The sequence below is a fragment of the Erythrolamprus reginae genome, chromosome 6, assembly GCF_031021105.1.
Source record: "Erythrolamprus reginae isolate rEryReg1 chromosome 6, rEryReg1.hap1, whole genome shotgun sequence".
Classification (NCBI taxonomy): domain Eukaryota; kingdom Metazoa; phylum Chordata; class Lepidosauria; order Squamata; family Dipsadidae; genus Erythrolamprus; species Erythrolamprus reginae.
This window is the reverse complement of record NC_091955.1, coordinates 63,477,065-63,490,632: the sequence shown is the minus strand read 5'-3', so window position 1 is coordinate 63,490,632 and position 13,568 is coordinate 63,477,065. Positions and strand designations below refer to the sequence as shown.

General features: G+C 38.1%; 1 protein-coding gene across 2 annotated transcripts in view; it reads left to right on the top strand.

Annotated features, from left to right (window-relative positions):
• SREBF2 (sterol regulatory element binding transcription factor 2) overlaps window positions 1-8,031 on the top strand; it is a 43,987-nt gene extending 35,956 nt beyond the window's left edge. The window contains exons 17-20 of one of the 2 annotated variants that reach the window (XR_011559503.1): window positions 26-211; window positions 2,869-2,980; window positions 4,287-4,813; window positions 5,484-8,031. Coding sequence is in view for 1 of the 2 variants with exons in the window: in XM_070756024.1 (XP_070612125.1) it covers window positions 26-211; window positions 2,869-2,980; window positions 4,287-4,507 (519 nt within the window). In the remaining variant the exon portion in view is untranslated. Of the gene's footprint in view, window positions 1-25; window positions 212-2,868; window positions 2,981-4,286 lie in introns of both variants that reach the window. The other variant, XM_070756024.1, reaches the window with a different exon arrangement.
• The last annotated feature ends 5,537 nt before the right edge of the window (window positions 8,032-13,568 follow it).

The following is a 13,568-nucleotide window of genomic DNA, read 5'->3' as shown; positions in this document are numbered from 1 at the left end:
TTGCTGAATGAGATTCTGTTTTTAGATGATCCAGCTGCTGGCTTGCGATCTACTGTTGTCTCTCCGTACCACTCTGTGGCAGAAACAGACAAATTCTAGTCTAGCTTTGGGAGACACGCACCATGCTTCTGCCTCTGAGCTGACTGGCTTCCAGCGAGATCTTGGCAGCCTGCGAAAACTAGCAAACAGCTTCAGGCTCGCTTACCGAAAGGTAAGAATCTATGATATTGGAAATCCACTGTGGACTTCTTGTTAAAAATGGATAATAAGGAACTGGTGATTTCTGGATTTATCTATTAAAAAGGACTCTATATTAGGAGGGAATTATGTTACAAAATCTTGAAAGAGGAAAATAATATTAAGTAGGTCAATAATTGCTGTAAAGATTGGAAGCCACTTTTTTAGTATTTTTTCTTGTCTTTGTATTGTTTTAAATACTTTTTCCTTTTTCTTTCTTATTTGTCTTTTAACTTGCTAAAATAAATCAGATAGATAGTGTTCTGCCGGCGTGTATCAACCGCCCGTAATTACAGGGTAATTAGTCCAGGAAGACACACACCACACGATAAAAGGAAAACCCAAAAGTTTTTATAAACAGAAAAACAGAAACACCTCCCTTTTTAAATGTCAAAGGGATTTTCTGGTACACACAAGGCACAGATTAAATGCAATCCAATTGCTCACCCAATAACTGGGAAATTGAGTCCAATTCTAAAGTCCAGAGAGTCCACACACACAATCTTGAACAGCACAAAAACCACGATCTTGACGAAACAATGAATCAGATAAACTGCCATGAGGCTAAAACACCAGGTTGCACTTTTATCTGTAGCACTAATTACAGCAGCCCCACCCAACCAGAGGTGGCCTCATTTTCTCTTGTAATAATCCTTCAGTTGTTGTCTCCTATGCATCACTCTATGCATGCATGGATGTGTCATTAGTTCTTGTTCAAAATCCAGGGATGATACAGATGACTGATCTCCTCCTGGGCTGTCTGCCAAACTCCCCTCTTCCCTGTCACTCATGCTTCCTTGGTCAGAGGAGGCTTCGTCTGCAGATTCTAGTGGGAGCAAAACAGGCCTGCGGCATGTGGATATCTCCCCCACCTTCACCTCCACATTGCTTGGGGCAGGAGCTGGGCCAGAGCTAACCACAACAGATAGATAAACAGGCAGACAGACAAACAAACGTATTTGTGTAAGAATCTTTGAATGGTATTGAAAGAACTTCAGGGTGAGAAAATGTTGGCTTTCTTCACATTTGCACATTTGTTTTCTCTTGAGTTGCCTGCATGGTATTGTAAGTCAGAAGAACAAATTGCTCTGCCGGAATCTGTTTTTCATAAATATTTTAACATTGTTTGCAGTGTTTATTATCGCAGATGTTCTACTATTGTAATCTTTGCTCATGATACTTAGGTGTGCATTAAATGATGAGGATGCTTTCTGAAAGTTAAAATATTTCACTTTATTTTACATCCTTAAAATAATTCTATAATTATAATTGTGTGTATGCGCACACATGCTTTGTTCCTTCTCATAGGGCTTTTTTTGGTGAAATAGTTGTCATATGTACTGAGAATTTCCCAGCTTTCTACTCTTTCTACATTGGTTTAAACCAGGAAGCAGCTAACTGGCCATTAAAATATTCTCAAGAAAGAAAGATAGTGGTTTTAAAAGTTTGCTGTAGGGATCACTATTTATTCCCCCCCCCCAAAAGGGAATAAATTGCAACCCAGATTCTTCTGTCTTCTCAGCATGAACTGTCAGCCTTCCACCTGTAATAATTAATAATAATAATAATTTATTAGATTTGTATGTCGCCCCTCTCCGAAGACTCGGGGCGGCTCACAACAACGATAAAAACAATATTATACAGGCACAAATCTAATATTAAAAAAAACCCTAAAAACCCTATCATAATTAAAAACCAAACAGCACATACATACCAAACATAAATTATAATAAGCCTGGGGGAAAGTTGTCTCAAATCCCCCATGCCTGGCGGTATAGGTGGGTCTTAAGTAGTTTACGGAAGACAAGGAGGGTGGGAGCAGTTCTAATCTCCGGGGAGAGTTGATTCGAGAGGGTCGGGGCTGCCACAGAGAAGGCTCTTCCCCTGGGGGCCCCCAGACGACATTGTTTAGTCGACGGGACCCGGAGAAGGCCAACTCTGTGGGACCTTATCGACCACTGGGATTCGTGCGGTAGCAGGCGGTTCCGGAGGTATTCTGGTCCAATGCCATGTAGGGCTTTAAAGGTCATGACCAACACTTTGAATTGTGACCGGAAACTCATCGGCAGCCAATGCAGGCCACGGAGTGTTGTAGATACGTGGGCGAATCTGGGAAGCCCCACGATGGCTCTCGCAGCTGCGTTCTGCACGATCTGGAGTTTCCGAACACTTTTCAAAGGTAGCCCCATGTAGAGAGCGTTGCAGTAATCAAATCTCGAGGTGATAAGGGCATGAGTGACTGTGAGCAATGACTCCCTGTATCAGGGCATCTGCCAAGGGAGAGTTGGACAATATATTGGCTGCACAATTTTAATGACCACTAGATGTCAGTAGAGGTATAAGAACATAAAGACTGCTGCCATTTTGTGTTTGTCCAGATTTTTGCAGTTTAGGCAGCTATAGTAATTGGGGGTGGGGGGGTGGGACCGGGGGACATACACACAAAACAGGCAAAATACACAGAGAGTAGGTGAATCTCCAAGAGGATGAAGGTGGATAAAAGGCAAACTTTAAAATCTGTAAAATGTCCATTACACTTTTGGACATCTGGCCAACATCTAAGAAATGATTGTTTGAAGTTTGCCTATTAAAGTCATCTCCATGGCATTTCAATATTTTCTTCTTTTCTAGGTTTTTCTTCATGAGGCCACTGTCCGTTTGATGGCAGGAGCCAGCCCCACACGTACTCATCAGCTTCTTGATCATAGTCTCAGGCGTCAAACCCCACAGAGTACCAAGCAAGGTCAGTAGGTTCTTGCGCTGTTCACTTTCTTGTCTGCTAAACAGAAGGAGATATAATGGGATAAACTGCTCATAAGATTTAGAGAAATGAGAACTGACAATGGGAAACCTATCTTCCTTCATAGATTCTAGTATTTTACCTTGCTGTTAATAATAACAATGGAGTTGGAAGGGACCTTAGAGGTCTTCTAGTCCAACTTCTTGCTTAGGCAGGAAACCCTACACTACTTCAGACGGATAGTTATGCAACATCTTTTTAAAACTTCCAGTGTTGGAGCATTCACAACTCTGGAGGCAAGCAATACTAGAACAACAGCAATAAATATTAATTTCTGTGAGTTATGCCTAATTGTAAAAGTGCTTATTAAAATGACAAGACTGCTGCATTTGAAAAGTTGGCTGATCTCAGTTTGGTCTTAATTTCTAGTTGACTTATGATGTTTTTGAGAGATATAGAGGCACCTATTAAGAGGCACCTAGTGCTTGAAGCCTGAATTAATCTTGGATGTGTAATATATCATATAGAATGTTATTTTTTGGTATTTTTTGGTATTTTACACTCAGAACCATAGATAGATGATGGATGGATGGATGGATAAATGGGTGGGCGGGTGGAGTGGGGTGGGAGGGAGGGAGGGAGGGAGGGAGGGAGAGAGGGAGGGATATATATATATCCCTTACAAGGCAGAAACACCCAGGATCAAATCCCAGTAAGGGTATGGCTAGCTGATGAGACCAGAATAAGGCCGAAATAGTGCTATCCTAGTCTCCCTTAATATATATGTGACACACACACACACACACACACACACACACACACACACACACACACATCTATCTATATCTATATCTATCTATATCTATCTATATCTATCTATATCTATCTATCTATCTATATCTATCTATCTATCTATCTATCTATCTATCTCTATCTATCTATCTATCTATCTATCTATATATGTATCTCTATCTATCTATCTATCTATCTATCTATCTATCTATCTATCTATCTATCTTTCTATCTATCTAATGTTTTTGCTGAATTTTTAAAATTAAGGGAGACTATACATATATGTGTGTGTGTTTTGGGATATGTTTTTTTTGTTTTGTGCCCAAAGAAATCTCTGTTCTCAAGTACAGTGGTACCTCTACCTACAAACGCCTCTACTTACGAACTTTTCTAGATAGGAAGGTGTTCAAGATTTTTTTTGCCTCTTCTCAAGAACCATTTTCAACTTACAAACCCTAGCCTCCGAAACTGTAACTGGAAAAGGTTTTTATTGTTAGTCTTTTCTTTTCATATTTAGGGGAGTTGGATGTTCTTCCAGGACAAAGAGAACGAGCTACAGCAATTCTGTTAGCCTGCCGCTACCTCCCCCTGTCTTTCCTGTCATCTCCGGGCCAGCGTGCTGTCCTGCTGGCGGAAGCAGCTCGAACGCTGGAGAAGGTTGGCGACATGCGTTCCTGCAATGACTGTCAACAGATGATTGTGAAACTAAGCGGTGGCACAGCTATTGCTGCTTCCTAACCCCCGAGGAATAGTTTCATCAGACACTGAATGAATTCTTGTCCCATTCTCTTCCTTTTTCTTAAAAACCCTTCCAGATTTGTGGAAGTTTCATTATACTAATAAGAGACAGTGACTTGGTGTATAGCAAGTGGCAAATTATTTGCCTCAAAGCAAAAAGATTGTTCATGCTGGTGCTAGAAAGTTATTTTTCCCCCGGCAGAGACTGATATCTTGGACTGGTTAACTTGGATGTCTTTGAAAGAGGGATTTGTTTTTCTCTCTCATTCTTTTTACAGAACAATCTCTATTGAAAACATCTTTGGGGTAAGGAGTTAGTAAAAAGCGAAAAATTTGTTACAAAGTCTCATTTGATGGCATTTGCAATGGTTCTTGGTCCAGTAATATATAGATTCAAAGAAGATAGCATTGTGTTTAACGTCTTTTCTCCTCAATATATGTTTGTCCTACTTACTGATACCTTCCTATAAAATAGAAGCTTTAGGAGGTCAGGCCAGTTCTCTAGAGAAGTGCATTATGGTTCTTATGGTATTGGGGTTATAGTTATTTATATTTTATAACTTTGCAAACTGTAAAAATAGCAGATTCTTTTTGTCTCGTACACTTCATCTCATTCTGTATCTTTGTTCTTTCTGTAGTCTTTCATAAAAAGATAGAAACTGTTAATCAAGCAATCAATTTTATTCAGTCATAGACCAGCAAATAAAATAAGAAAAATTGCAATTAATTAGGATAAAAAAGAAAAAATATATAAGGATTAGGAAAGCAAACCTGATGTGCTATACAAATTATAAAACAGCACTTAGCTTTTAAAGAAGTAAAGTCAGATTGATGTGATAATTTAAAAATATAAGTTAAAACAAATCAGAACAACCCATAAGTTTAATAAAGAATAGACATTATAATTGCTGGTGAACATTTTGCAAAGAAGACAATACAAAATAACTTGTTCCATATTTCAAATTTTTCTTCACAGCATGGACACAGACCATGTCTGAAGAGGATTTTTTAGTAACAACTATTGGACGGACATTGAATCTGGCCAAGGATAAAGCCCTTCTAAATTTTGGAATTGTTATGTGACTAAGGTATATATCACTGGTTGAAGAAGATATGAAAAACTAACATCTAAGGCTGTAGAAGACTGATCTGTAGCATCATGGTCAAGCCAGGAATTGTATCTTCCTTTTATATATTCTTCCTGATAGGGAAAACAAGGAAAAATAAATACAACTTAAAGCATTAATTAAAAAATGGCTAAGTGATTGGAAGATGCAGGCTTCCTCATCTCAATTAGGCCTGAAGTTAAAGGGTACAACATCAACATCTTTTCCAGCATTATTTTGCTGAAGGAAAGAGATTTTGAGTAAGATGAAACATTAACAATGATGAAATGATCCTCCCCAATATCTTGATTTGGATGTCTGCTTGTTATAAACAAAGGTAGCTAACCTAGTCACATTTTAAAATCATGTTGATAATTTAGCTTGGCCCTCAAAAAATACAGATTTACCCCCCTGAAGCTGTTTACACCCATGTAAGATTTATCACCTAGTGGTAAAAATTAGTTCACCAATCGGTAGTAAGGTAGTTTTACTACCAACTGAAATGATCCTTATTTCTTTCCCACGATTTTTGGGAGCATATAAATCAAATAAATAAATAAATTGTAACGTATCTGTATAGAATGGATGAAATATTTTAGTGTTAAAAGAAACAATGTACAGCGTAATTTCCTCTAGCAGAATCACATATCGTACATTTTATATTATATGGAACTCTAAGGTCCACAAGCCATGTTTTTCTCCTAGTTATTTCCTTTGCTTACTCTTTTTTTTGGTTAAGTCTTTCATTTCATTGATGTAAATTTCAATTTGAAACTCCTATTTAATGGCACATATACAGAAGAGCAATTTGGAAATTTAATTATATTATTCCTTGAAATAATGCGATTGGTAAAACTTGGCTGAATAGGTAGGATTCTCAATAATGAAAAGTCTTTTGAATTTCTCAATAATGAAAGGTCTTTTTTAACCTTTCTATTCCGATGCTCCTAGTGAAACTCTGGTGGTAAAGAAATTTTAAATATTGCTATTTCATAGTTAAGAGTTCAAATACAATATTCAAATCATGCTGATGATAGAGTTTTAATGCTCCATAGTTAACCGGAAACAGATTCCAAGTAAGGCCTTGACTTATATCTTGAAGGTCTGTTCTCAGTCAATCTGCATTTATTGAAATGTAAAATTTCATTTTAATGCGATTTTTCTGTTTTTCCCTAATATACGTGAGTGCATATATTTGGTTTGTATCTCCTGCCCCATTCTGGTACATGGTGAAATTTAATATTTAATCATACTATTTGAAAAAAAGTTTTGGTATCGCTGGTTTCCTTGATGGAAATGTATTTAAGTTTGTATTTCTTACAACTGATAATTAATACTGTAATTCTGCCTGCTTCTCTTGTAAACCTAGGCAGCCAGAATAAGTGTCCCAGGGTGCTGCTGATTCAGAGGCAGGTTTAAATTGGCAGGCTGAATAAAGTACTATTCTATTCACCAAGACAGAATCTTAATGATGGCATTCCCAGTGAAGTAGCAGCTAAGTAGGAAAAATAATAAACTTATTGGGAATGAGGAGATTAGAGGACATTGCTAATTTATGCCTCCAACTGCTGTTACATCCATGCAAATTTTGCTTTATTATAAAACAAAATAATTAGCCCAGGAGTAACACAAAGTGTGAATGATTAAGAGTCTAACACAGAGGTTATCAAACTTTGCAACTTTAAGACTAGTGGACTTCAACTCCCATAATTCTCCATCCAGCTATGCTGGCTGGAGAATTCTGGGAGTTGAAGTCTACAAGTCTTAAAGTTGCCAAGTTTGGTGACTCCTGGTCATAGATTAATTAAGCAGGCTTGAACTTGCAAATGCTTCCAACTGGGTGCTCTCAGGACAAATAATTCAATATAATTAATTTGTTTTTTAAAAGGTAAAAAATACCCGTCTCTTTCTGAGAATTTCATGGTTTCTTGGATTTGAAGCATTAAAATTTATTTTTGTTAAAAGAGTAAATAGCCATTACAATATAAAAATGTCATATTAACCAGTCAATTGGATGGAGATGGGTGGCTATAAAAATTGAATAATTAAATTAATATTGCACAGCCATAATGATGAGGTTACTGTCTTGTTTAAATTACAGTTGCATAGATGTGATCTCTACAAAGAAATCTACCTTCTCGCATATTTTTGGCAGTTTTATATAATTCATGTATTTATGGAACTGTTCCTCCTAATCTAGCCCTATATATGTTTTGTGTATATAATGGTAACTTTTCTGTTTTTATATGATATGAAAAGAGTCTTTTTATCCAAATAAAATTAGAAATAGAAATGCTTTGATACATGAAGATGTAGCGGGTGGTGATGTCAGAAGATGAGAGTTTCTGTTATTCCCAGTTGTGACCTTTTGGTATGGATCATTATGTAATTTATCTAATAAAGACAAAATTTAACTCAGTGTCTGATATTATTGTCAACAAACGATCTTTATAATCTATATATATAAAAGAAAAATACCACTCATGCATCATCACTAAATCTCCAGAACCGTAAAGCTTACAAACTTCAAACTTGGCACATATATTCCTTTTGTCTTCTAGCTGCTCGCTAGAAGAAATGACCATCAGATCATTAGCTATTTCTTATATTATTATTAACATGCTCTGATGCTAATGGGTTAGACATTCTACTTCCCCTCCCCACCTGAAAAGAACTCTGTTCCATGTGACACACATAATTTGTAACTATTCCAACTGAGTCAGTGCGTGATTCATCTGACCTGCCGCCTGGAAGTTTAGACATTCTACTCCATACTAAGGAATTAGACATTCTACTCCCCCTCCCAAGCTTTAAGTGTTTAATGTATCAAATCCAATGGTAACTACTCATTAATTTTCAAGCTTTAACTGTCAATTTATCAAGCCTGATCATATAGTTTCATAGCAAAGCACGGGTATCCAGCTACTAGTAAGTTAGATCAGAAGGAAAGGAAAGATCAGAAGCAACATGAGAAAATATTGTTTTACTTAAAGAGTAGTAGATGCTTGGAATAAACTTCCAGCAGATGTGGTTGGTAAATCCACAGTAACTTAATTTAAATATGCCTGGGATAAACATATCCATCCCAAGATAAAATACAGGAAATAGTATAAGGGCAGACTAGATGGACCATGAGGTCTTTTTCTGCCGTCAATCTTCTATGTTTCTATACAGAAAAATGTTCAAAAATATGTCTACTTCCATAAATACAAGAACCTTTACAGGTAGAGAAGGATTGTATGCCACTTGCAACTTAAGACTTTTACCAGTTGAGGATAAAGCACCAAAGTCTTACTGTATTTTTCGGAGTATAAGACACCAGAGTCAGAGGTGGGCTGCTAAGCTGGAACGGTGATGTGTGCTCGCCCCCGTGGCTCGGAGTGCTAGCGGTGTCCAGCGCAATTCTATTGCAATTGTGCGGGTAGCAGAATAGCGCACGGAGACACAACTGCGCCTGTGTTTCGGGGCAGGTTTTTTGCTTCTGCGCTTGACAGCAACAATGAAAGATCTTGCAAGCGGTACGTAGTTAGCACCTGGTTAGGGCTGGAAAGAAACTTATATGTGGCAAGTTCCAGCAATGAAAAAAACTGCAAAGACTTAGGGCTTGGAAAACATTCTGTGCAGACAGTAACAATGAAAGAACCTGCAAGATAAGTGTTCTGTCCCCAGAGGCAGAGATAGTGGACTGTATTTAGACATGTTTCTTTAAGATATTGCATTAGGAGAAATGTAGTGAAATTGTACTCTGGGTAATGTAGTTTTACATGTGACCACATCTGTGTATTCCTATTGGCTCTGACTCGGGATGAGGGGTAATTGGAGAGAGCATTCCAGAGAGCTGGAAAGATCGTTAGTACCTAGTTTGAGCTCTCTTTTAGGGAGAAAAAGGTATTCCGAAAAACACGGTTATTACATGACTACCTTGATTTATGTATTGGTAGACAAAGCGACTTGCAAAGCAGGAGGATGGAATTAATCCAGGGCACTAGCCTATTATTATAGAAGGTGTTGGCTCCCATAAAGTTATCTTCTAATGCAATTCTTGGAAAGACAATCCTCACAATATGTACGCCCTGTTTTTTAGAGGTATGGTTTTAGCAGAGTGATAAATACATATATGCACAACATACACATAAACGTATAAACATATATGTGGAACATGGAAGCATTTTATTAGGCAGGAGGATAATTTTTAAAAGTCACTTCAATTAATGTTGACAATGGCAACTTGACACATATGGTAAGTACACTGTAGTTGAGTTGAGCCTAGGTTCTTTTTCCCATTTCTACCTAATCGGATCTCTTTTTGATAAATGTGATATTTGTTTGAGAATAGCTATATAATGGAAGTATTACTCTCTTCCTCTCCTATAGTGTGTTCTGCCAGCGTGTTTCAACCGCCCGTAATTACAGGGTAATTAGTCCAGGAAGACACACACCACACGATAAAAGGAAAACCCAAAAGTTTTTATAAACAGAAAAACAGAAACAGCTCCCTTTTTAAATGTCAAAGGGATTTTCTGGTACACACAAGGCACAGATTAAATGCAATCCAATTGCTCACCCAATAACTGGGAAATTGAGTCCAATTCTAAAGTCCAGGGAGTCCACACACAATCGTGAACAGCACAAAAACCACGATCTTGACGAAACAATGAATCAGATAAACTGCCATGAGGCTAAAACACCAGGCTGCACTTTTATCTGTAGCACTAATTACAGCAGCCCCACCCAACCACAGGTGGCCTCATTTTCTCTTGTAATAATCCTTCAGTTGTTGTCTCCTATGCATCACTCTACACATGCGTAGATGTGTCATTAATTCTTGTTCAGAATCCAGGGATGATACAGATGATTGATCTCCTCCTGGGCTGTCTGCCAAACTCCCCTCTTCCCTGTCACTTACGCTTCCTTGGTCAGAGGAGGCTTCGTTGGCAGATTCTACTGGGAGCAAAACAGGCCTGCGGTATGTGGATGTCTCCCCCACATCCACCTGCACATTCCTTGGGGCAGGAGCTGGGCCAGAACTAACCACAACATAGCGTATCACTGCTTAGGAATGCTGTTCAATGCAATGTTTCTCAAGTTCAGCAACATATACAATTTGTGGACTTCAATTCAGTGTGGTGGTTGGAAAATTCTGATACTGTAGTAGAAATTCAAAATGCTAAACTTGCTGAAGTTGAGAAACATAGGTTTAGTGGATTTGTATTTCCTTTATGTGTCAGGATACTACTATAAAATGGTTCTTTGCTGTATCCAACTTGCTGGAATAAGAAAGATTTGACTTTACCTTTATATATTAAGCGGTCTGTGAAAATATTTACTGACTATCGCATCCTGGACATAAACTGTTTCAACTCCTACCCTCAAAACGTTGCTACAGAGCACTGCACACCTAGACAACTGGACACAAGAACAGTTTTTCCCAGAACACCATCACTCTGCTAAACAAATAATTCCCTCAACACTGTCAAACTATTTACTAAGTCTGCACTACTATTTGTTGTGGTTAGCTCTGCCCCAGCTCCTGCCCCAAGGAATGTGCAGGTGGATGTGGGGGAAACATCCACATGTCGCAGGCCTGTTTTGCTCCCGATGGAATCTGCCGACGAAGCCTCCTCTGACCAAGGAAGCGTGAGTGACAGGGAAGAGGGGAGTTTGGCAGACAGCCCAGGAGGAGATCAATCATTTGTAACATCCCTGGATTCTGAACAAGAATTAATGACACATCCACGCATGCGTAGAGTGATGCATAGGAGACAACAACTGAAGGATTATTACAAGAGAAAATGAAGCCACCTGTGGTTGGGTGGGGCTGCTGTAATTAGTGCTACAGATAAAAGTGCAGCCTGGCGTTTTAGCCTCATGGCGGTTTATCTGATTCATTGTTTCATCAAGATCGTGGTTTTTGTGCTGTTCAAGATTGTGTGTGGACTCTCTGGATTTTAGAATTGGACTCAATTTCCCAGTTATTGGGTGAGCAATTGGATTGCATTTAACCTGTGCCTTGTGTGTACCAGAAAATCCCTTTGACATTTAAAAAGGGAGCTGTTTCTGTTTTTCTGTTTATAAAAACTTTTTGGTTTTCCTTTTATTGTGTGGTGTGTGTCTTCCTGGACTAATTACCCTGTAATTATGGGCGGTTGAAACACGCTGGCAGAACACTATTATTACTAGTTTTTTCTCATAATTCCTATCATCCATCTCCTCCCACTTATGGCTGTATGGCTGTAACCTGTTGCTTGTATCCTTAAGATATTTTTTATTAATATTGATTGTTTCCTGATTACTTATTTGACCCCTATGACAATCATTAAGTGCTGTACCTCATCATTCTTGACAAATCTATATTTTCTTTTATGTCCACTGAGAGCATATGCACCAAAAACAAATTCCTTGTGTGTCCAATCCCACTTGGCCAATAAAGAATTCTGTTCTGTATGACAATTCTTAAGGATTCTGTGCTAGGAAAACTCCCAACATCCCCCCCACCCCATTCCCTGCTGTCTACAAATAGAACAGCATACTATGAAGTCTGGATTTGGAATGAAATAATTTGAAATGTATGGGAGAACCTTGTTTGCCTATTAAATTTCAATTTTATTACTGCTTCATCTTGCTTATTGGAATTATATGTCAAGACTAATTTTTCAGCATATTTAGGCAACGATAGGGGAGCTGAAAACTTTCGTTGTGTTTTTTTAGTTATAATTTGTAAACAGAATAAATTACTTGTTTTATTCAGAAACATGATCAAGAGGAAATTATAAAGATGAGCCTCAGTGAATTTGGGAATTCAAAGGTAATATTGACTTCCTTGTTCTCTTTAATAGGAAAGTGAACACAAGAACAAGGGGACACAATCTGAAGTTAGTTGGGGGAAAGATCAAAAGCAACATGAGAAAATATTATTTTACTGAAAGAGTAGTAGATCCTTGGAACAAACTTCCAGCAGACGTGGTTGGTAAATCCACAGTAACTGAATTTAAACATGCCTGGGATAAACATATATCCATCCTAAGATAAAATACAGAAAATAGTATAAGGGCAGACTAGATGGATCATGAGATCTTTTTCTGCCGTCAGTCTTCTACGTTTCTATGTTTCTCTGTTGACCAGCAGAGGGCGGAAATGCCACAGCAAAATATATTTAATAGAATCCACCATTCCACATTCTCAACATGCTGCTAGGAATGTATGTTGGCTCTGAGAACATTTGCTAACACATGATGGGCACATGGCATATAGCAAGTTCTTCTGTATGAATGTTCCTTGCGGTAATTCTTGCCCTATGCCCATTTAGCTATTAGTGGCCTTTCATATTTAATCATATATTTCTCACTTTGTTGCTGGGCTTATGTTCTTTTAGGACAGGGGTGTCAAACTCAAGAAACATTATTATTATTATTATTATTATTATTATTATTATTATTATTATTATTATTGTCATTGTTGTTGTTGTTGTTGTTATTATTATTATTATTATTATTATTATTATTATTATTATTATGTCAATACAACTCAGCAAACGAGATCAGTATGCTGGATTTCATCACCAGTCGGGCGCTTCCCAAGCACCTAGGACTGCGTGATGTAGCGGCAAATTATGTTTGCTGATCCCAGTAAAGTGGCCTTTTGCAATTGACAGATGGAGATTTTGTAATTTCCGATGGTTTTCAAATGTCCGCTGAAATCCTTTGGCACTGTGCCCAGCGTGCCAAGTACCACTGGGACCACTTTCACTGGCTTATGCCAGAGTCGTTGCAGCTCGATTTTTAGATCTTTGTATTTCACTAATTTCTCTAGCTGCTTCTCCTCAATTCTGCTGTCCCCTGGGATTGCGATGTCGATGATCCATACTTTCTTTTTCTCCACTATCAGGATGTCTGGTGTGTTATGCTTCAGAATTCGGTCAGTCTGAAGTCGGAAGTCCCACAGTAGTTTTGCTTGCT